The sequence below is a fragment of the Osmerus mordax genome, chromosome 10, assembly GCF_038355195.1.
Source record: "Osmerus mordax isolate fOsmMor3 chromosome 10, fOsmMor3.pri, whole genome shotgun sequence".
In the NCBI taxonomy this organism is placed as follows: Eukaryota; Metazoa; Chordata; class Actinopteri; order Osmeriformes; family Osmeridae; genus Osmerus; species Osmerus mordax.
The window spans coordinates 2,837,135-2,861,836 of NC_090059.1; the positions used below are offsets into that span (position 1 = coordinate 2,837,135).

The 24,702-nt window shown below is 45.0% G+C and overlaps 1 protein-coding gene across 1 annotated transcript in view; it reads right to left on the reverse strand.

The window, feature by feature from the left end:
• The window catches only part of dock1 (dedicator of cytokinesis 1), a 208,916-nt gene that overhangs the window by 135,533 nt on the left and 48,681 nt on the right, over window positions 1–24,702 (reverse strand). The window contains exons 15-21 of the mRNA XM_067244751.1: window positions 22,694–22,792; window positions 22,185–22,257; window positions 18,663–18,766; window positions 11,892–12,075; window positions 3,730–3,827; window positions 1,987–2,076; window positions 435–535 (exon numbers count right to left, since the gene is read on the reverse strand). Of these exons, the coding sequence (XP_067100852.1) occupies window positions 435–535; window positions 1,987–2,076; window positions 3,730–3,827; window positions 11,892–12,075; window positions 18,663–18,766; window positions 22,185–22,257; window positions 22,694–22,792 (749 nt within the window). The remainder of the gene's footprint in view (window positions 1–434; window positions 536–1,986; window positions 2,077–3,729; window positions 3,828–11,891; window positions 12,076–18,662; window positions 18,767–22,184; window positions 22,258–22,693; window positions 22,793–24,702) is intronic.

A 24,702-nucleotide genomic window follows, 5' to 3' on the forward strand; every position in this document is an offset into this window, starting at 1 on the left:
AATCCAAGCTGCTGTCATCCGTTAACACAGTTTAGCTGCCACCAAAATCAGGTGCCTGAGCGGTTAGGGAATTGGGCTCGTAATCCGAAGGTTGCCAGTTCGATTCCCGGTCATGCCAACTGACGTTGTGTCCTTGGGCAAGGCACTTCACCCTACTTGCCTCGGGGGAATGTCCCTGTACTTACTGTAATTCGCTCTGGATAAGAGCGTCTGCTAAATGACTAAATATAAATGTAAAATGAAGCAAAACATCAAATAGCTTGGTGGTTCGTGAAATGAAACAGGCTTGAGGACACAGACATATGATGTAAAAAGTGTGGTTAGCCAGGATTATCCCTCAGTGATTCCTCCTCTCCTAGCAGACCCTGCCACATCACTGTAAGCCTTTTCTGCTCCTTATCTTTGAGTGCTTATTATCCTTCTCTTTAACTCACGTGTAGGCCAGGGTAGCGCTGAAATGCTTGCGGATGTAGGTTTCAAGGACGGGGTTGAAATGCTGGAACTTTCTGTCGGCTATGAGCCCAATTATGAACACCTGTCAACATGAAAATAGAGACATTCAAACATAACCCAATGAACAGCCGCAAACACAGACCTTTTATTCCTGAACGCACAAAAAGAAAAAAGTGAAAGTGAAAAAATGAAAAAAACGGGGCAGGAATTTAGATTGTGAGTAATCCAAAGTAATTTCCTTTTCTATTCTTTCCAGATAATTCTAGCACACCATAGAGCAGCGGCAAATGAAGACTGTATCATGAAAGGTACGGGGATCAAAAGAGGAAGAGGGTCCATCAGAAATGGAGTCCCTTTGATGACGACCAAGACACACAGGGATGGTGATTTAATAACAGATAAACTTAATGGACCTTGAAAAACGGCGGACTAATCTATCCTTTAATTTAAGATTGTAACTAAGTGAGTTTCAGCCATCTTGAAGACTATTTGGGCCTACTCCACTGCAGGGGAGTGTGGGAATTATTTCTGATGTTATACCTGGAATATATCTATAATACATTTAGTCATTTAGCAGACGCTCTTATCCAGAGCGACTTCCAGTAAGTACAGGGACATTCCCCCGAGGCAAGTAAGGTGAAGTGCCTTGCCCAAGGACACAACGTCATTTTGCACGGCCGGGAATCGAACCAGCGACCTTCTGATTACTAGCCCGATTATCTAACCGCTCAGCCACCTGACTCCCTAATAATACTTACTAATTAATTCTTACCTAATAATTTCCACCTTATACTCACTGACTGAGTAAAGTATAATAGACAGCAGACAGTCTAATTAATTCATTTGGGATAACTAAAGTGAACTGAATGTAACCAATATACCTACTAAAGGGACAACAAGCAATAAACAGTTGTAGAAAAGCAGAAATAAGTACATTCGGTGAAATGCATTTTGGGCAACTTCAGGTAGGGGTCCCAGTTAAGACAGGTTACATTTCTAAGTTCAGGTTTTGCCTTTGGCACACAGTCAACATTCTTTCCAGGTAATGAGGCATATTCTTGGCATAGTTTCCTAACCAGGCACGCCGGAGGCCAGGCAGCTCCAGCATCAGACATAATGTGACTAGAGGGTTTAAGTCATAGATCTCTCCTACACACAAAAGTAGCGAACACACTCTGTACGCATTCAGAAGTATTTGAAATGGAAGATTTATAAGGTTGTGATTATCTATGATCTGCACTTTAATACATGAAACTTTTTTTTTTTTTAAGGGAATCTGGCTACCAATCAGAAGGTTGCCGGTTCGATTCTTGCAGTGTAAATTTACATTGTGTCCCTGGACAAGGCACTTCATCCTACTTGCCTCGGGGGAATGTCCCTGTACTTACTGTAAGTCACTCTGGATAAGAGCGTCTGCTAAATGACTAAATGTAAAGCATCTGCTATAAATACATGAAAGTGTAAACAAGTGAAAATACAGGTAACCCTGCATAGTGCACACAGTGAGTCAGACTGTTTAAGCGGGGCTCTTACCAAGGCATCAAACACCAGGGTGTCGAAGGTGTCGCTGTCAGAATTCTCCATCATGATGTTGAAGAGGGCATCCAGGGTGTCTTGTAGAAACTAGAACAACAAGACACACAAACACACATGAGACACTGAGACAGATCAAGTCGTCGTGGGCATGTGTCAGTCAGTGACATCAGTGGATGTTCTCTTCCGGGGAAACTTTTGGGTAAACAGAGCCGTGACATGCTGCGCATGCAGCTGGTGTCAGAGACAAAACTAAACTAAATAGAACAGTTTTGGAATGACAACCTCATTTGGGAAAATAGAAATTGCCCAGTTCCATTCTCTGCCACTTCAGATTACATGGAGCAGTCTGTAACTAGCATAGTCACTTGAGAGCAGGAGAAAGCCCTTGTTAGGATGGATAAAGGACACTCAGGAAGCACAGCTGGTGACAAATGACACACGCAGTAACACATGGCCCAAAGGCACTTCGACAACAAATACTTTTACATACATTTCAACTTAAATCGCCTCAAGAGACTCATGTATAGGAATCACAATAAGAGACGGGGATGTCAAGCACAAAAATGTCAATGACCATTGATATCTCCGCTATGACAACTCATGTTGATGAGAGGCAGTGTTGAATTTCAAAATTATGAAGAGACGCAAGACTCCACTCCTGTAGGACTGTGAACGAGTCATCAATCACAGGGTGGGGTTCGAGTTAGAACCTGAACACCTCCACCCCACACACAGACATACCAACACAACTCTCTCAGAGTGGCTGCCAAAACATGTCGTCGATATGACCTCAGGCAACTTTCAATTTTGAGAAACCCGCCGCGCCTTCGAGGAAAAACATTCCAACAAAAAGAGTCAGAGACATTTCTGAGGGGCGAGTGAGAACACATCTGTTTATTATGATCCTGTCACCGTGCACACTCACCAGTCAACACTTATTATGATCCCGAAATGCCACAGTGGTGGTGAGCGCAGCACCTGAGAGCAGACCTCTGTACGTCTGCGTACTGTCTTTGGGGACTAACAGCCTGAGCTGCCCTGCTGTTAGCGGTAATCATCCCCCTATGGTTTAATGAAGAGAGCCCAGCTGTGGATGAGTCCATCTGGGCGATCGAAGGTCAGAGAGGGAGAGAGAGAGAGATAGGGAGAGAGGGGGTGGGAGGAGAGTGAGAGAGAGAAGTGAGTGAGATGGAGCGAGAGAGCGGGAAAGAGAGAGGAGAGAGGGAGAAAGGGAGATAAGAAAGAGAGAGAGAGAGAGTCTTCAGTATTTTTCCAACCCGTCTCCAGACTGTGATTTATTTAACTACCTCCCGCTGGCCACTTAACAGGCAGGCCTATAATTTGGAGACGGGGGCTCGCATTGCGACATTGCACACAGCCCGCCCCATTTCCATTTCCGGGCTGTTGACGCCAGCCGTGGAACAAGCCCCCGTTCCTGCGACGATGAGCGGGGAATTAAATGAATTTCGGGAGCCGCTGCCAAAAAGGAAGGAGTTGTCTGGCGTCGGGATGAACGTGGAGGGTCGCTGATTAGGATGTCTGTGGAAGCAGCTGCTAGCGGCTGTTAGCAAAGCCGTCATTAGCTGGGCCTCTCTGGCTGGGCGCTACGTTGCAAAAACGCTAACGCAGACAGACGGGAAAATAATAACCCAGATTACAGCGCCTCCACCCCCTAGCCCCTCCATCCCCCTACCCAGAGAGGTACTGCTCTGAGCTGGAAGGTGTACACTGCGGGCTCACCTTGACAACCTCGCCCCCCTCCACCTTCATCAGCTGACACAGGTTCTGCTGCAGCAGGCTGGTGTTGGAGCGCCACTTCAGCAAGCCCAGCAGGTCCACTACAGAGGAGGGGGAGGAGGGGAGGATGAGAGAAGGGAGGAGAGAGGAGGGGTGCAGAAAGGGTGAAGGAAGGAGGGAGGAGAGAGAGAAGGGGAGGGGGCAGAAAGGGTGAAGGAAGGAGGTAGGAGAGAGAGAAGGGGAGGGGGCAGAATGGATGAGAGATCGTGAATATACTTAACAATGACATGCCAGTTCCCTCCAGCACAATTCACTCAACTCAATTCACTGATCCTAACCCTTTCCTGAGAAGATGAGAGGAGAAGAGAATGTTCCATTAACAACAGTCCAGCATGAATAGCTTTTAAGATCATCATTCGCATCACATACGGTTTAACATATAAATCAGCTTCCAGATTTACCAAAATAGTACTCCACGTCAAATCAATGTGCATAAAAGTGTTTTATTAGATACTCTGGTAACACTTTATAATAAGTCAACGCTTTTTGGCATTTACAAAGTGTTAACTAATAGTTAGTTAATCCTTTATAAAACATTTTGAAACATTAACAATACATTATTAAATAGTTAATAAGCTTATTATTAAATGTTATGTTAATCATTAATAAACACTGTTAAACATTATGGATTTGATTCATAATACAATTCATAAGGTGTTTGATAACTGCATTACCATACTTTATAGACAGCTTGTTAATATAGTTGCAAACCAGTAGTTTATAATCTGTTAATGGTACATGCGCTGGTATAGAAAGCATTAGCAAATGGTGAACAAACCATTTACATTACCTTTACAAAGCATGAGTAAATAACTAACAACATATTTAATTATGTCTTTAATTAATGTACGCCAAGTCGAATACATGATGTACACTAATACTTAGCAGATGTCTTAACAACTATTTTATAAACACTTACTAATGATGCAACTTGTGATTAGTAATGCAAGTTACAAAGCATTTACTAACTGTTAGTTAAGGCTTTTGTGTTATTTATTAAGGTGTTCTTGTCCATTCTCAAACCTCACATTCACAAAGGTATAACAACTATTTTATAAACACTTACTAATGATGCAACTTGTGATTAGTAATGCAAGTTATAAAGCATTTACTAACTGTTAGTTAAGGCTTTTGCGTGACCTAATCTAAAGTGTGAACTATCTATGCCTTATTAAACATTTATAAGTTATTTATTAAGGTATTCTTGTCCATTCTCGAACCTCACATTCACAAAGGCTGAACATACGTTTCTCAAAAGGAAACAGACACAACACAATGTGATACACAAAATTACTATTTTATTGAAGTAATGACAGGCATGTGTCTTACTAACTACAGTACTTAGCTCTACTAGCCGAGAGTGACAGCGGTCGATACTTATAACCTCAGTTTGATATTTCCCGGCATGACCGAACGGTCGAGGTTAGTAAGTTGTTTATTATATGGCATTTTTAGCTCTTTTCATTTAAAACATGTCGTTTTGTTCAGCTCTACTCAAGTCTTCACACGGTGTGTTTCAGGTGTTAGCACCTACAGTACCTAGCAACCAATCTGAAATCTGAGCAACCAAACCTAGCAATCTGCCTAGCGCTTGTCGTTTATCTCTCTGTGTTCACACTTTTCTGCTCTTTTAGAAAGTTAAGAATTTCCTCGTCGCTGTTGATGTCTTCATTGTCATCTGGATAGTAAAACTCCTCGACCTCGCTCATTTTGAAGATGACATCAGCGGAGGGCAATAAGAATACGTATCAGACCGCAGGTCAAAACGCGCATAGAATATAAAGACGTAATACGCGGCTGGCATGACTACCCATTAGCCAATCAGAACGCTCGTACTGTTGTTGCAATTGAACCAATATGCTGTTCTTATTGGTTCAGAAGACGTTCTCAAAAGAGTTGTTGATATGTTGCCTTGGAGATGTAGTGACGTCACCAGTACAAGTGCCACTGATTGCTCTGACAAGATGGCGTCTGCTCCAGATTCGCCGTGTTTGATTTGGGATCTTCCCACGTATTGTTGTAGTATATAAGAAACCAAATGTTTACTCTTCGACAGGTCAGCAAACGCTTTGTCGCCTCAATTTGTTAAAACGATTTGTTTGTTTGTAACCCTCGACCTACGGTCTCGGTTAACAAACGTTTTAACAAATCTCTGCTTTCAAAGGCGTTTGCAGACCTGTCGAGGAGTAGCTAAACATTTGCAGTTTATTACAAACATTTTTTGAAAATAAAATACAGCTTTGGGTAACCAACTTTTATACCAATTCTACTGTATCGCTTCTTAATGGAAATAAAATACTATTTTATTACCCAGGTAAATAAATTAACAGCTATTTCTTCTTCTAAAAAAAAAACAAAACACAACTAATAGGCCTATAGTCTTTCTATAAATGCTTAATAAGGCATAAATAGTTCACACTTTAGATTAGGTCACGCAACAGCCTTAACTAACAGTTAGTAAATGCTTTATAACTTGCATTACTAATCACAAGTTGCATCATTAGTAAGTCTTTATAAAATAGTTGTTAAGATATCTGCAAAGCATAGTGTACATCCTGTATTCGACTTGGCATACATAATTTAGACATAAGTAAATATGTTGTTAGTTATTTACTCATGCTTTATAAAGGTAATGTAAATGTTTTGTTCACCATTTGCTAATGCTTTCTATACCAGCTCATGTACCATTAACACCTTTTAAACTACTGGTTTGCAACTATATTAACAAGCTGTCTATAAAGTATGATAATGCAGTTATCAAACACCTTATGAATTGTATTATGAATAAAATACATAATTTTTTAACAGTGTTTATTAATGATCAACATAGCGTTTAATAATAAGCTTATTAACTATTTAATAATGTATTGTTAATGTTTCAAAATGTTTTATAAAGGATTAACTAACTATTAGTTAACACTTTGTAAATGCCAAAAAACGTTGACTTATTATAAAGTGTTACCGATACTCTTAATTTAATCAAGGAAAATGATTCAGGTATAAGGAGGAGAAGGACAGTGTAATTCCTGTTTGGGAGTTGGGCAGTAAAGTCGGGCGTGTTTGAGAGACGGTCAGACTGCAGAGCTCCAATCTGAGTGACATCTCAGATTATTATCAGTTTATTAAAACACCTTCAGCACATGTGTGCACATCATTGGGGTCAACTAGAAGTCTGTTTCACAAACGTGTCTGGAGACAGGGGGGAAAGCCAACATGCAGAATTATTTAAAATTCAAACTAAGATGGGAGGGCGAGTTCAGCTCTGTGGAAAATACATTCTGCCGCCACGAAACCCCCCCTCTCACCACCACCCCCAACCCCCACGGTCACCCCCTCTCAACCCCCCGCCCCCACCCACCGAGCCCCCTGAGCACCTCCCACCATGCCCAGCTCAGGGTCCTCCGGCCCCCCATATGAGAGCACAGAGCCCATCAAACAGGGCCACGGCGTGATGGAGTATCCTCTAGGGTCCCCGGCCTATCAGAATCCGTTGCGGGCCTTATCAGAGGGGGGGGGGGGGGGGGGGGGGCTCTGACACCTGTGGCTCGGGGACGAGGGGAGACAGATGAAACATAAAGAGGATGAATCATTAGGCGGCACCGGGGTATCACTGGGGGGGCAGGGATGCAGAAATGCAGAGAAAGAGAGAGAAAGAGAGAGGGAGAGAGGGATATATGACTCATGTCTGTTCCATTGTGGTGGTGTGGTACAGTAGGGTGCTTGGGACTAACGGCTTGCGGCTGCGGAAACACTGGTCTGAGACGGAGGGAGGAGCCTTTGGAGCAGAAAGAGGCTGATACAGGGATGTGGGAGAAGGTGGATAAAGACAAGATTTGGACACTTTGGAATTGACACAAAAATTGATTTCAACAACCCTTTTTAATAAGATAAAAATAAGAAGTCCCTTTTGCATAAAAAAAGTTCTGAACTGAACACCATTTAATGGACTACTACAGCACAAGCCTCGTGGTGTAGTTAAACTTAAAGAGCTAGGCTTCACTAGGCAAGGCTAGGCGATGCTGGCTATGCTATAATAGACTATGGTACAATTGACTAGGCATCACACCGAAAACACTCTGACTAAGATGGGCACCACACCTTCAGCCCACCGGCCCTCAGTGACAGTCCAAACTGCTCAATTTAATCTGATTTAATATAGTGTTTTGTCTCTGAGTGGAGAATTTGGGGACTCTGTCTTGTGTGTGTGTGTGTGAACCTGGATGCCCATGGGAAACAGCATGTAAGTGTCATCCTAGTTTCCTTGTGCTGAGGAAAACAGGTGTGAAGGACCCACTGGAGGGGAAGTAAATACGCCAGGTGGAGGTGGGATGAGTTCAATGTGTGTTCATGCAAATAAACAAGCCAAATCATCTGTGTGTGTGTGTGAGCGAGAGAGACAGAGAGAGAGAGAGAGAGAGAGAGAGAGCGAGCGAAAGAGAGAGAGCGAAAGAGAGGGAGAGAGAGGGGAGGAGAGAGAGAGAGGTAATTCTGGGCAGACGTGTTAAAGAGTCTGTCGCCAGGTTTTAATGAAGCCAGATCCTGACTCGGGTGCTGTGGGAGACGAGGGGGGAGGCAGGAGGGCAGGGGGAGGAGGGGCTGGCCTTTATTAAAATAAATCCAAGTATCTCCCTGTGATCTGAAGGGGGGGAGGGGAGACATCTGCCTTCTCCTGTTTAATCAGACTCAGCAGTGACAAGACTGCCTGATCCTTGGACAGACCACTGGCGCCTCAAAGAAGAGCTGCCTGAAGCAGCAGGTAAAGATCAGGGGCCTCATGTATAAACGTTGAGTACGGACGAAAAGCTTGCGTACGCTGGTTTTCACGCTCACGGTGTGATGTATAAAAATGAACTTGACGTGAGAATGTGCGGGCCGTCCGCAAAGTCTGTCTGGTTCTCTAACGTGGCGAATTCTAAATGAAAAGTGCCGAAACTCACCAAACATTACAAAATAAAATTTTCACTAAAGTTACTGTCATACGTCTATGACGTTGACTATTCAAAAAACATAATTGCCTCCGCTAATAAAAGTTTTATCATAGATGTGGATGAATCACATCCAAATGCCAACACCCAAATGGGAAATGCTATTAACTGTTTAATCCACCACCACTTAATAACTTCTGTTAAACTTGAGGGTGTCAAACGAATGAAAAAACCACTCCGGAAATGAATGTCACCCTCTGTATATGGTTAATATTGCACGCAGCACAGATTATTTACCACAGATGAAATATAGGTGTGCAACTAAGATTGGCATGGGAAAATGCAATTGTCTCTGTGAGCATGACTCTGGCTCATCCATGACGCACAGGAGGCATGATTTAATAGAAAAAATAATTTGTCAATGGTTTAGTCTTTTATTTTACATTTTAATCTTTTACAATGTGTATAGAAAAATGTAGGCATAAATAAAATGGTTCCCCGGGTGGTAGACCCCTGAACCCCTGTTCCTCCTGTGCTTTATGTTAGAGACTGCTGTAAAGATTACATTTGTAACTGTAAAATAATGAACTATTTTTCGAGGTGCACTTCTCAGGAGTAAATCCTAGTGCGTAACTGAGATGAGTAGCCTAAAATAATAACAGACTAGCCGGCTACTTGCAGTGCAGTAGGCCATAGTTTATTTGTGCCTGAAACAGAACGTGAGGTTGTTAAAAACGATAAGATTAATGACAATAAACTAAAATATAAACGACCGTCCAAACAAGAGAATGCTCCTGAAGAACTAGGCATTGTCGGTTGTCAGGATACATTACTGTAAATTACAGTAGGCTACTTTTTAGCGTGAGAAATGTGAGAAATACACGGTGTTGCGTGACAAATCATATACATCTCAACCTAGATGTATTTCTCCTTTTCAGGAGAATACCTCATGGTTTCACACACTGGCGCGGAAGGGGGAACAGGGGATCTGAATTCTCCCAACACTGGCCGCATGTAGCAGGGTACGGGCGTGACATCACACGCAGGTCCGTGTGATGTCACACGCAGGTCCGTGTGATGTCACACGCAGGTCCGTGTGATGTCACACGCAGGTCCGTGTGATGTCACACGCAGGTCCGTGTGATGTCACACGCAGGTCCGTGTGATGTCACACGCAGGTCCGTGTGATGTCACACGCAGGTCCGTGTGATGTCACACGCAGGTCCGTGTGATGTCACACGCAGGTCCGTGTGATGTCACACGCAGGTCCGTGTGATGTCACACGCATGTGCACTTTTCTTGAAGACACAGTAGCCTTCAGCTTTTATCGCTGAGGTTCAACTGCTTGTTTAAACGCATTAAAAGTATTACGCAGTAGGCATTTTTTTCTTAAAGCCAGTATTGTACCTTTCCTAAAATGCCAGTACCGTGGTACGGTACCAGTGTGTTAGGTGTGTGTGTGTACTCCTAGGTGTGTGTATCATTACATTTACATTTATGCATTTAGCAGATGCTTTTATCCAAAGCGACTTCCACGAGAGAGCTTTACAAAAGTGCATAGGTCACTGATCATAACAACGAGATAGCCCCAACATTGCGAGCAGCCAAAACATGAAGCATACATTGTGAAAAAAAAAAAAAAGTGCCAAAGGGAAGAACCATAATGTGTGTGTATACCCCTAGGTGTGTGTACCATTAGGTGTGTGTGTATACCCCTTGGGTGTGTGTGTGTATACCCCTTGGGTGTGTATGTGTAATGTTAGGGGTGTGTACCATTAGGTGTGTGTGTATCTCTAGGTGTATGCACTGCTAGGTGTGTATGTTTACCCCTAGCTGTGTGTGTACCCCAAGGCGTGTGAATAACCCCCACCTGGGCTTATTCAGAATAGCCTTGTCAGAATACAAACCTCCTCCTCCGGCGGAGATATCTAACAACCCCAGATCTGGAATCCTGAGCGACCTCGTTACCGGGCCTTTTGAAAACACCTCTATGTGTCCCTTATTGAGACGAGAGGTGGAATAACAAACACGCAAGCAAACTCCTTTTTTCACAGAGACAATCAGAGTCTCACAGTCTACATTAAAGGCCTGACTAAATTGTTGCTGTGTACCGTAGGGCTATAAAACCGTCATATTAGCCCAATCACTGGCAGTTAAGGGCCTATAAATCAATTGGGAGTTATGTAGGAAGCTGGCATTTCCCTTCCTCCTCAGGCTCTACGCTCCCTCCTTAGGGAGAGGCTGTTGCCATATCTTACATCACGCACCTATAGTGATGAGTGTGTGTGTGTGTGCATGTGCATGTGCAAATGACTGGATATGTGAGTGAGTGTGTGTGTGTGTGTGAGCGTGTGTGTGAGTGAGCGTGCTTGTGTGCGCCTGCTTGGGATGTATAATCGATGGGGTGCAGATGGACACTGTGGCGCGGGGGTGAAATGTGAACCCTCTGCCTTTTCTAATAAGAGGACAGTGCGCATGGGAAGAGCTGATTTAATATACCACAGGCCTTCAGCGCTCTGCAGTATCACCTGGGTTATTTACGGCTGGAGGTGGTGCGGGTGGGGGGGGGCAGGGGTGGAGGGAGGTTGTAGGGAAACAAAAAAGCTTGAAGCTTCATAACGTAACAGCAGATTGAAAGTAAAAACAAAAAAATGCCTTTGTGGTTGGTCATTTGGAAAGCTTTCTGCACCTGGCCAGAACAAAGTAAAGAGGTAAGAAGTCAAGAGAAACTTCTGTGATAAGTCTTGAGGTGGTGTGGTTGTGTGTGTGTGTTTAAGGGAAGACAGCTTTGTCTTTGCTTGAATTCAGAGAGTTCTAGTGCTGCATACAGCTCTGTATGTGACCAGACTATAATGTGCTGTACTTACACAATATCGATTCACTACAATGGCCGACACCCCAAGCGGGCTTTCTTGTTCTTCTCTGTATTCACTCGACTGTTTCAAATAATCTTTGCGGCACTTTGAATAGAAACAATCCACTACACATTCACAACATGTCCTTAAGGATGGGGAGGGGGGGGTCGATAGTGGGGGAGTAAAACAATAACTATTGGGGAGGGTTGGGGAGGAGGGGGATGGGAGATTGGGAGAGAGAGAGAAAGAAACAGATCAACAGAAAACAGAAAGAAAAAAAGGAGAGAGAGTGCAAGGATGTGAAGGCGATTAGGTTGATATCTACCGTTCTGGGTGAGCTTGGTGGAACAGACCAGTGTGGAGATCTGGAAAGAGTCCTTGCTGATGGTGCAGTTCCCCAGCACCTGTGTGTTCTTGCCAGTGGCCAGGTGGCCCTTCTCCTCCAGCTCCAGCTTGGTGGCCGGCAGGCTGAGGTACAGGGACGAGTCCTCCAGCTTTTTCGCCTCGGCCTGGTGATGTCGGGACACACACAGTCGAGTCAACATGGTGTCTAGCCGTGGGAGGCTACTATTCATTGGCTGCCCTCCGTCATGATATAGGGGCAGTCTCCTAATCCTTAACTACCCCCCTGACTGATAACGCCAGACAGAGTGAGAGAGAGAGAGAGAGAGAGAGAGAGAGAGAGAGAGAGAGAGAGAGAGAGAGAGAGATAGAGAGACAGGGGAGATAGATTGAGAGACAGGGAGAGAGTGAGAGAGACCTGGGAGAGAGAGAGTGAGAAAGACCAGAGGAGAGAGATTGGGAGAGCGAGTGAGAAGGACCAGGTGAGAGAGATTGGGAGAGCGAGTGAGAAGGACCAGGGGAGAGAGAGTGAGAGAGACCGGGAGACGGAGTGAGAAAGACCGGGGGAAGGAGAGTGAGAGAGACCAGGATGGAGACAGTGAGAGCTAAACTGATAATTGGAAGTTTTCTCACATCAACTTTTTTAATTAACATCAATAGGAGCGGTGACGGGGGACGAGTCGTTATATGGGAGCCTTAATTGGAAAGTAATTAGATTTCGACGTGGGGGTTGAGCCAGGGATAACAGGGGTAGCCAGGGGTATATAGGAGGAGGGATGGGGCTGACACAGGCGGTATATAGGAGGAGGAATGGGGCTTACATAGGGGGTATATAGGAGGAGGGATGGGGCTTACATAGGGGGTATATAGGAGGAGGGATGCGGCTGACACAGGGGGTATAAAGGAAGAGGGATGGGGCTTACATAGGGGGTATATTGGAGGAGGGATGGGGCTGACACAGGGGGTATATAGGAGGAGGGATGGGGCTGACACAGGGGGTATATAGGAGGAGAGATGGGGCTTACATAGGGGGTATATAGGAGGAGGGATGGGGCTGACACAGGGGGTATATAGGAGGAGGGATGGGGCTTACATAGGGGGTATATAGGAGGAGGGATGGGGCTGACACAGGGGGTATATAGGAGGAGGGATGGGGCTGACACAGGGGGTATATAGGAGGAGGGATGGGGCTTACATAGGGGGTATATAGGAGGAGGGATGGGGCTTACATAGGGGGTATATAGGAGGAGGGATGGGGCTTACATAGGGGGTATATAGGAGGAGGGATGGGGCTTACATAGGGGGTATATAGGAGGAGGGATGGGGCTGACACAGGGGGTATATAGGAGGAGGGATGGGGCTTACATAGGGGGTATATAGGAGGAGGGATGGGGCTGACACAGGGGGTATATAGGAGGAGGGATGACTCTTAATAACCCTGGGGGACGGGGCATCTCATTTCCACTGTGGTTACCTCAGAAGAGTGTGGTACTGTTCCAGTCAGTAGCAGGTCAACAAGGGGTTTGTGTGTGTATATGTGTGTGGGTGTGTGTATATATGTGTGTATTTGTGTGTGTATGTGTGTCATGGGGAGTGTTCCATGCCACGTGTTAATATGCGAAGGGTTAACTAGCGCCTTGTAGTGAGGTCAGCAAGACCACACGGAACCAACATCTTGCCACACCTGAAAAGTGATTCAATCACATCAGACAAACCTAATCAGCCCTCGTGACACCCTCAGTATGCTGATTACCCACAAAACGCCAATGCAAAGGAACCATAGAACTGGGGGAGGATGTCCCCAATCTACCTAATCAGCCCTCCTGCTAGCTTGCAAGCTTCAAAGGGCCTGCTTGAGACAACACGTCTCCAGCAACCATTTGCTATCCGTTTCGGCGGCGATTTGAACAAAGAACATACCTTGATCAGAACTTTCGAGGAAAGTTCTTGAGACTTCACCATTACCACAAGAGTACAAGGTGGAGAATTATGAGAGGGATATTTGTGTCATGTTTGTTACTTTGTTTTAATGTTGTGTTCACTGAAATCTTTATTCTAGTAACAACTCCTTCCTGAAAGATCACCAAGTCATTCTTGGTATCTACACAAAGCTATCATAATAAAACATCATTCAACTATATTTTGTAACTGTACCAAGATGTCCAGAACGATATTTGAACAATCTTATGAACCAGCCAGAGATCAGATCACACCTTTAGTAGGTGTGAAGGAAGGAGGGGGGAGTTGAGAACCCAGCTCCCCCCAATCAACATCTGACCCCAGACAGGTCCTCCCTCGAACTCTGAACTGTATAAAGCCCTAAGATGACCATCAATCTCAGACTTCAGCGAAAGCGACCATGGCATGAACGCCATCAGGATTGGCGTACCAAGGACGTCGCCAAGCTTCTCCTGAGATTCAACTTTATAGTGATCGCGACACTATCTGGACGTTTCAACAGAAGAACCAACAACCCAATTCTAATTGCGACTTCACTGAGATCCCGCAGACTCAGACACATGACCCAGCGCAGCCACGCTGCGACTTCAGATTCTTCCAATGGACCTTTGGCGCAAACCGTCCTCAAACTCATTGATCAACCCCTGATCAAACGTAACTATGGCTAACGCTCTTTCCTCCTCGACATGGCATTGGCGTGAGCTCTGTTTATGATTTGTAAGGATGTAATCATTGACTGTAAAATTTCTGTCTTTTTTTAAATTAGACCATTTCATTCTGTTCATTGAAACCAATCTCTCAGATCAAACCCATAATCTAAGTTGTTCATAACATCTGTTTACCTTATTTGAATAAATTCATTGTAAAGATATTTTGACGTGCGTGTTCACTGATGTTACGATTGGCTCTACACTTAGAACGAATTCATTCGTAAAGATGAGACTGATTATTACATATTAAATATAGGATTCCCTAATGTCCTAAACCAATATTAGGGTGGTGCCCCGAGACTTTATGACAAATTAAGTATTTCTATCTTTAAACGAGCAAACCCCACTACAGCCTGCATACGCCTGCGTGATGATATAAAACCTCGGAACGCACACGAGAAGTTTACATACACTTACAATGGACACACAGGCGCTGGCAATGTGCACACATGTTTAGAAGACGCATGTACAGCGTGTTCGTGCGACACCTACACCACATGAGCACTATGTCTAACCGTTTGATAGATATCTAGGCATGCGTACAGGCAGGTGTTATTTGTGCTTCGCATACTATGTGTAGGTAGCCTGACGTTGTCATACTCATAATTCTAGTCAGAATATGAGTCTGATACCGCTCCGTTGGGCTGTGAGTATGGGGCGTGTTTCAACCAAAACCCGGAAAAAATGCCTCTTCGCTCAATTGGATAGACCTACAACCAATCAGAGCAACGTAGTATGTTGTTGGTTGAAAACAAATTCAACCCAAGCGCTCTTTGGTGACGTGGTTGATTATGTTACTGTTGATCATCTGTCCATCATCGTATAAAGCCCGCCCTGACAATTTGATTGGTCCGAACAGCTCTTGTTCGGACATAGTTTTTCCCCAACCGAGTGACCCCATACCCAACTTCCCGACCAAAATGTTTTGTGGGCAGGGCTAAGTTCGGCTGGCACCCAGGCTAATGTGTAGGTGTAGCAGAGCAACACCGGCACACACCTTCGCACCTAGGGCCCGTTCTCCGTACGTTGCTTATTACATCCAAGATCAAATGACACATCCAAGATGACATCATCGTGCTAATCATGATCTGGCTAATTCGGTTCTTCCAAAACCCTTGTTGTTTATGATTAGTATAGTTGGATTGAGTTATGCGTTGGTCTAAAAGGGGGTATGTATCGATAGCAGAAACCTTGATCAGCAACACTGCTATTGGCTGCTCACATAAGTCTATGGCTGCTCACCATGGCCAAAAAGAGCGCCCCGTGTTTTCCGCAACAGAGCCAAACAGAGCAAGAGCTTGCTCGAAGGTTACTCCAAATTGGAAGATTTAATCAAAACGGCAGGGATCGTAAGATTAACGTTATATTTGGCCGTTTTTTTCACATGCTGTTGCAACAACTACTGACGTTAGAAAAACTACAACACCACACCAGATCTAGATAGACCGGAAACAAAACAACAGCCACGCCGCACACACTTGTTTGGGCTTGCGAGCCGGCTAAAGAGTAGTAGGCTAAAGTTACGTTCTGATTGGATGGCGAGCGCGAGACGCTGAAATGGATGCCAATGGATTCTGAATGGAAAGTTTACTTTTAAAAAGTTGCCAAATGGTTCCATTGACAGGACCAAAGTGATCTGTGCGTTTTGTCGTTGTGAACTGAGCTATCATCTCAGCACGTCCAGTCTGATATACACTTGATGGCCAAGCACACAGCTGATGCGAATTCTCCGCCCCCTCGTCAAAGCCAGGCGATTGCAATGTTTTCAATAAAAATATAAAAACATTTGCACTAAGACTAAGCAATCCGATCCACTTTTCCATGTTGATAAGAGCATTAAAATGAGAAAAAATGATCAGAACAGAACAGAAAAAGAAATCAAGCGACATTTAGAATAGTTAAAATGTGCGATTAATTGCGATTAATCGCGAGTTAACTATGACATTAATGCGATTAATCGCGATTAAATATTTTAATCGTTTGACAGCACTAGTTATTAGTACTGTATAGTATTCCTTTCACTTCGTTTTAAAAAATATAGGCCTATTCTAGATGGACATACATTCCACATACGACTAATTATTGTGTCGGATTAAAGAAACTGTAAACTTGAATATCTGGCTAAGTCGTTGTTGTAGCTCGTTCGGCAAAGCTAGCTAAATTAAATAAGCCTACAAATATGTTACTATTATAATGATGATGAATGTTGCTTTACTATTACTAGCTTACAGTTATTGTTAATGCCATCATTGTGTGTGGTTAACTGACAACGTTGCATAACCATAACAATATTGTGGTTATCAGACATGAAGGTTCAGAAGAACATGTCAACAATCTATAATGACGCCTTAACATGCCACAATATCACTTATTATATTCGGCTATAATTACGTTTGTCATGCCATGAACATAATACCATTCATTACAAAATCGTTAAATCTGCTTTAAAATAACGTAAATAAACTACAAACAACATGTATGTGTACAACCATTTGTAAAACTGGCTACAGCAAAGGCTGTAGCCAGCCTTTAGATTGCACATTCTCAAGCCCCTTCTCCTTGTGCTCATTCAGCTCAGGTAAATCAGTGATCGGCCAATAATGTTCCCTTTTGTGCACGTGCCCTGTTCGTATCCGCCAGCACATTTGCGGGCAACTTTTCTTGACGTAGGCAAATAAATGGGGTGCTCGTTTACCAATTTTGGATTGGTTTCAAAATAAGCACAAATTATTCTATGAAAAAGATAGTAGTATGAGCCAGGTTTGAGAAGCGAACTAAAATATTGAGGGAGATAGTTTTGGATATATTGACTGGAGTTAATAAAATAAAAACATCCGGATGAGCAGGGTACCTAACCTGAAACCAATACCACTTACATCCACCGGGGCCGTTGCCACAAGCCAAGGGGTGGGGGTTTGAGTTAGCCCCGCCTCTTTCTTCCTCATAGCATTTAAAGCTACAGACACAGAAACAGCACATCCTGAGGAAAGCTCATTGTGGGACTGCTCGTAGTGGCTAATTCTGCACCAAGGCTGAATTTCGGGAAAGAAACTTCAGATACAGTATTGGGCGACCACTAAGGCCTATATAAAAGCATCCAAAAACATCATGTCATGGGATCTTTAAGGCTGTTCATTTTAGCAATTGGAAACATGTACCGTATTATCCGGACTATAAGTCACACTTTTTTTTACATAGTTTGGCTGGTCCTGCGACTTATAATCAGGTGCGACTTTTATATAGAAATATATATAATTTAAATGTTTTAAATGTTAATTCATACTGACTGACATGAACCAACGAGTTCCATTCAGTGATGTGGAATGAGATTGGGAGCTTGGTGAACTAGCTTACCGGTAACTTGCTTGTTGAACTCACTAGCTTGTTATGTTAATTTAGCCTATTCAGCCTCCCAGGTAGGCTGAATAGCTAGTTCACCAAGCTCCCGATCTCATTCCACATCACTGAATCTGTTGAAGTCGTTGGTTGTTCTCGTTTGTTGTTCTGGATGTTCTTTCTGCTATTGTGTAGCTAAATAACTGTTAATGTGTTACGTCAACATACCGGACACCTATTCAACCTGTTGTTCTGTGTGCCATTGTGTAGTTGAATAACTTGCCTTTCCAGATTAAATGTCTGTTCTGGGTCTTGGATTTTGTGAAATAAATGTCTAAATAAATGCGACTTATAGTCCAGTGCAATTTATACATGTTTTTTCCTCTTCATGACGCATTTTTTGACTGATGTGACTTATACTCCGGAGCGATTTATAGTCCGAAAAATACGTTAATGGCACAAAACCAATTTCGGACCAGCGATCCTTGATGTAGCCTATAGAAGCCATGCGTCTAGGCGTGCAGGTGTTTGCAGGAGTTGCTGTGCTGCGCTGGCATGTCAGCTATGTGCAGCACTAATAACTGTGTGCAGTTGTGCTGGCACGTATAACGGCTCATACTGTGTGTTTATGCGTGTGCGTGTCTTTGTGTGCGTGTGCATGTGTGTGTTCCTGTGTATGCGCTCATGCGTGCGCGTGCGTTCATGTGTGTGTGTGTGTGGAGGCGGGTGCAGGGCCCCAGGGGGAGTACCTTGTACACGATGAGATCGTGCTCGCCGTCTCTCAGTGTCGTGCCGTCGTACCTCATCAGCTTGACAAACGACAAGGCAAATATTTTCTCTGATTTGTCTTTTGCTGTGGGAAGTAGAGAGGGAGGAGGAGAGGGGGAGTCAGGAGGAGAAGGCGGCCATCACTGGTCATTACTATGTCCTCGCTCACATGTGTGGATTTGTATTCTTGCATGAGAATGGATAAAAAGTCCTGGGAAAAATGTGTGTTCTGTCTACAGACAGACAAGCCTAACCCTAACCCTCACCATACTAAACCAGGATTACTCAGTAACAAACAGCCAAACAACAGCCCCATAATCCCTGGGAGAGAGAGCATGGATCCGTGGGAGTTCACCGTGTTCACTCTTTTATATTAGACTGGAAGGACAATGTTATGGAGGTATTTGCACTGTAAAATCATCCTACCAGGATTTTTCAACGTGGTTGAATGGATTGATAGATATAGCTACACTTCTTTGCTCCGGTAGAACAATCATACAAGGTAAGAAAAACCGACAGAACACCAGTCGGCCTCTCACCGGACGTGTTCTTGAAGTCTCTGCTCTGGAGGGCAGCAGGGGTAGACTGCGGGGGGCGGGGGGGCAGGAAAACAGGTCCTGAGAGTTACGTTCATATGCGGTGGGGCGACGAGACAACGCATTCATCACGGCGGCGGATCAAACAAGCTCGGATTTAGGTGCAGCAGGATGTGATTCATCGGAGCGAGTGGCGCGTTTGATCTGCATAAATCCTCTCATTGGTTTCCTGCCCGCAGTTCTGGCACTGAATGATGGGGGGGGGGGGTGAACGTGTGTGTGTGTAAGTGTGTGTGTGAGTGTGTATGGGTGCAGGGCAGGTAAACAACAATCCAGAGCTACTGGAGAAGACAGGAACAGCCTTGGGAATTGGAATGCATTCATTTTGTCCTGCCCAACACAGATGCTCACTGACCTGGTGTGAACTTTGAACTCTGGCGAAGATTGTCGTTTTCATGTTTGTTGTTGCTCTCCGAGACTACAGCGCATGTCAACCTCCCACCCGCCTACACCCACACACACTCTCTAACATGACAGGACATGTACCATCTCCAGCATGACTGGGACAGTCTCTCTGGCAATAAACAGGCATGAGTGTGATGGAGGCTGACAGTAGCAGTCAGAGTCAGCTGCTGTAGAGCTGTCTGCTGGTTGAGGACCAGAGCAGGACGCTGGGTTTCAGGAGCCTGTCAGGGCCCAAGTCTTCACTGTCGTCACTGTCTCGCCCATCGCTGCAAAGTTCAGCAGTGGCTGGGAGCACAGTAAACGGAGGTAGGGCAAGCTGAGGGGGAGAGAAGGAGGCTAGGGTAGGGGGGAGGAGGGCAGGGTTCCCGCAGGGTCTTAAAAAGTCTCAAATTCAGAACTTTAAATTTAAGGCCTTAAAACATCTTAAAAACTGACATATTTTCATCCGAGGTCTTAAATTTCATTTAGTCAGGTCTAAAAAAGGTTTTACCCTCGTTCATTTCCAGAAACGCTGGCCGCAGACTCAATACTCAAAAAGTATTGAGTCATAGCCTACAAAGCGAGTCTTTGCTACAAACGAAACCAGCAGAACGCTGCCCTCAGAACGTTGGTTCGGTGTGTTGTAGTTCTTTCTGGGGGATATTGGTGTTGGTATGTACGCGGTGAAAACTACAAATCCTGTGATAAATGCAATACCTGCCCGCGAAATACGTCTGCGCTTCCTCAGAGTTTGTTAAAGTTCGGCTACGTGTGAAAAATGGTAAAGTGTACTTTCAACGAGGCATGGCTAGATCACAGCGATTTCCGCTGTTGGCTACAAGCGGTACCCAGCTCCAGGTACGAGGCTCGCTGCAAACTTTGCCCAAAAAATATTCAATTTGGTTACTAATGTGATTGCTTTATAAAAGGTCTTATATTTGACTTACTGAAACCTGCAAGAACCCTGGGAGGGGAGAAAGAGAGGCTGGGGTAGAGGGGGAGGAGGAGAGAGAGAGCTAGAGGTTGGGGTAGAAGGGGAGGAGGAGAGCGAGAGCTAGAGGCTGAGGTAGAGGGGGAGGTGTGGAAAGAGAAGCAGGGGAAGAGGGAGAGGATGACGCGGAAGCAAGAGGAGAGAGCCTGAGTCACAGACAGGGCCACCTGTCTGAAACACACTCATACATCTGAAGGTTAAGTATTTCCCTGGTAAAAACCAGGGCAATGCTGTCTAGACGTCATCTTCTCAGCCCTAGCGAAGCACACCCAGCATGTTTTAAGAGCAGAGTCAGCACGGAACTTTCTAGTTGGAGAAAGAAATAAAATATGAATGATGCCTGTCTAGTAGCCGGGGTGGCCAACCTGGATCCCCGGTTCACCTCAGGATGTTTTCCACAACCGTCAGATAAGTTGACGTGTGACTGTCATCGCACACTGTTCCTAGTGGGACCTGTTCAGGGCTCCCCGGGAGTGATGTGGAGGGAGAGGGATGTTGGAGGGCCATTAGGCTGTGATAGGAGCTTGGTTATGGGCTTGAGGATGAAGCCAGTGATATAAGGAGGAGAGCTGGCAGAGCAAGGTGAACCGTGACAGAGGAGTCAGGTGGCTGAGCGGTTAGGGAAGCGGGCTAGTAATCAGAAGGTTGCCAGTTCGATTCCCGGCCGTGCCAAATGACGTTGTGTCCTTGGGCAAGGCACTTCACCCTACTTGCCTCGGGGGGTATGTCCCTGTACTTACTGTAAGTCGCTCTGGATAAGAGCGTCTGCTAAATGACTAAATGTAAATGACTAAATGTAGGAGCCACTCCACGGGGATTAAGACGTAGTTCAGGGCTCCATGGTCCTGCCATCACCAGGCAGAGAAGAGGGCTATGGCTCTACAGAGGGAGGAGGAGTTTGGAGGGAGGAGGAGTTTGGCTGGAGGTGCAGTTTTGTTTGTGCTCGAGGCGAGGTGGAGAGGTTTTTTGAATACGTTGACTTCCAGCGCCTGGGAGCTTTTAAACATTTAAAACCACAACTAAAACTGAGAGACAAAGTTTAACTCCTCAAGATGCCTTCACGCCTGCCGCAACATAAACAAATGAATTATTGTGGACTTGTCTGACATCCCAAGACCAGAAGACAAGATGCCGCATAGTCTGGGTGGAGGAGTTTAATTAAAGGACACGGGAGGTCACTCGGTGTGAGAGACTAATTATTGAAACAAAACTTGTCTGGTTCACTGCGAGAACATGCATTATTTAGCTGTGGAAAAACTGTGCTGTGCAGTCCTTAACCTGAAATGGGAGGACTTTGTATAAAAGGTGATGTAAGTCTAAATGTTGAAAACAAAATGTATGAAAAAGCACTTATAAAACTTGAGAATGTGCACTTTAACCAATGGTGAATGACTAATCTAAAGCTGTTGAGAGGAAAATCAAGAAGAAAAATAAATTGTTGTCCCAACCATTGTTGGAGACGCTGTATAAATTATTTAAAAAGGTGATTTGAACGCTGAATTTGTTAATTAATTTATTCAGTCAGTACTCACAGTCCTGAGATGACCGGTGTCGGAAGGTGAATCGCAGGTGACTTCGGTTCACATCTTCTATAGGGATGGCAACCTTGTGCAGGAGGGGGTGAGAGGCACATCAATGAAACCATATAGCTTGGTAACACACACCTGATCACCCACATACATACACCATGATGGAACAGGGCCCTGAAAACCAGGACAAAAATTCCTGTCCTGACATGAGAAATGGGACGCGCTCCTTCTGACCTTCACTCGTATGAATTGGAAATATCCACATTTTTTGCTTCTCATTACACTTCTAATCTGCAATATGTCCTTTACCGAGAAATATTCATCCTTGGACATTTTCTGAACTCAATGATTTTATTTGCATATAAATTCTATCCATCTTCGCCCAGTAAACCTATAAATAATGAACTTTAACTTAAAGGATTTGGCTTTCATTCCATGTATGGTAAATGTGTGTGGAAACGGTTTCCTTGAGCGTGTGCAGACCAGAGGTAGGCGATCCTGGAGAGGCTCACCTTGATGGTTTCAAACCAGCGTGGCTGCTTCACCTGGTAGTAGATGACAGACTTGTACTCCAGGATCCCATCGTCCCCAGCACCAGGGAAGATCACGTTCTACAGGTGGGGAGACGAGAGAGCCATGCGTCACCTGAGTTCTTTACATGAACCTTTTATGAACGGTGGAAAGCTCTGCTGAGTGTTGGAGGTGTGTGTGGTGTGTCATCTACGGCTACGGGATGTGAAGTGTGTTTTGAGACATAACAGCTCAGAGCCACCGCTCTGTCCAAACACTGGACGCTTTCACAGCAAGTAGCAAATAGCATGCCACTTATTCCTTCCTGGAAAGGGAAAGCTTCAGTGTTTAACAAAAACAAAAAAAACGTTAACACTAAAAAACGCGTGTGGCCGTGGCGTTACACACGAAGGGCAGACTGTCCACCGTCCTACAGGGTGTAGCTAGATAACTAACAGCCCCTGACAGCCGGCTCCAAAGGAAAACATACATGAGAATCTCAATACTGAAGAAGGAGGGGTCTCCTGCTGCAGTGCTGACTGCACTCACTCATCGCATGTGGCCTGCATGTATTATTATCATTCAGACAGGGAGAAACACACACACATCTCACCTCTCTCTCTGGTTCTCTCTCTTTCTCTGGTTCTCTCTCTTTCTCTGGTTCTCTCTCTCTCTCTTTTCCACATCCCTCTCTTTCTGCCGCTCTCCCTCTCCATCTTCCTCTCCTCCAACAGTTGTGGACGGCGCACGCCGATGACACATTCGGGGCTAATGGCGTGTTAACTTTCAGCGATTATGAGGATAACAGGCTGAGCCTTCACCTGCCACGGAGAGCAGAGCTGGGGGGCAGGTGGTCACTGCTGCGCCCCCACTAAACGCCTGAGCACCATGAATCCTGGGACCAGATGACACAGGAAAGGGGGGGGCTAGATCTTGTCTGGTCTTGCATGTCCATCTCTGTCTGAGGGCAAAGGTGCCAGTAAGTGCTTGTGTTTGATTGCTCCTTGTCAAAAGAAAAAAACGCATCTAGAGACAGTTGGTATGATTGTCACAGGTAACAAAAGTCAGACTCCGATCCTGCCTCCTCAACCATAATCACAGAAACGACATGGCCCTCATCTCAGATGCAGTTCTCTGGTAGCCAATAACCACTCGCTCAGGGACTGCATTCACCCACAGCGGATTCTGTCATGTCCCTGGGGAGTTGGCAACTTGGAGCAGAAGTGTCTATGAAAACGCGTGCTCCCTCCAGGACAGCGCAGGCGAGACACCAGCGAGGCTGATTAATGTTTGTTAATCCGTGTAGAGCAACGTCAGAGACTCCCATCACCACTGCCTGAAGGCAGCAGCACTCAATATGAAACACAGAAGGGGGGGGGGGGGGCGGCGGGGGGGACGAGGCGCATGGATTAGCAAAGCCTCCAAGGAGCTTTGTTTTTCCAGAGTGGGGGCAAAAAAAAATAACAATTAAAGTGTGGTTTATCTACTCATCTCTACAGCATGAAGTCTGTCATAGCGGTAAGTGGCCCGTTTAGCTTGGAGAGGGAGCCAGTAGTAGAGCTCATCACCAGGGGCCTGCTGTACGGCTCCTCTCATAAAGAAGGGACTCGCTCCGGCATTTCCACTCGCCCCTGGGGAGGAGGGGTGGCTGGGACTCATTTACTAGCGCTGCTTTTCCAATCTGGAACTAACTGCATAATTGAGGCAGCTGAGACTGATGAGGTAATCTGCACCTCACACGGGGGGAAGGTCCCCGTTAGGATGGGGAACTGAACTGAGAGAACATGTAGGGATGACAGAGAGAGAGAGACATATGAAGAGAAAGATAGATGGAGAAAGAGAGAAAAAGAGAGAGAGATGAAGAGAGAGAGACACTGATTCAAACCAACACTGTTACAAAATAAGTTATTTTTCTTTCTTTTTTTTTACAGGTCCAGCAACTTCTTCCCAGACCATCAACTTCTTCCTAGACCATCAACTTCTGGGACCAAAAGAGTTCATTTTTCCCAAG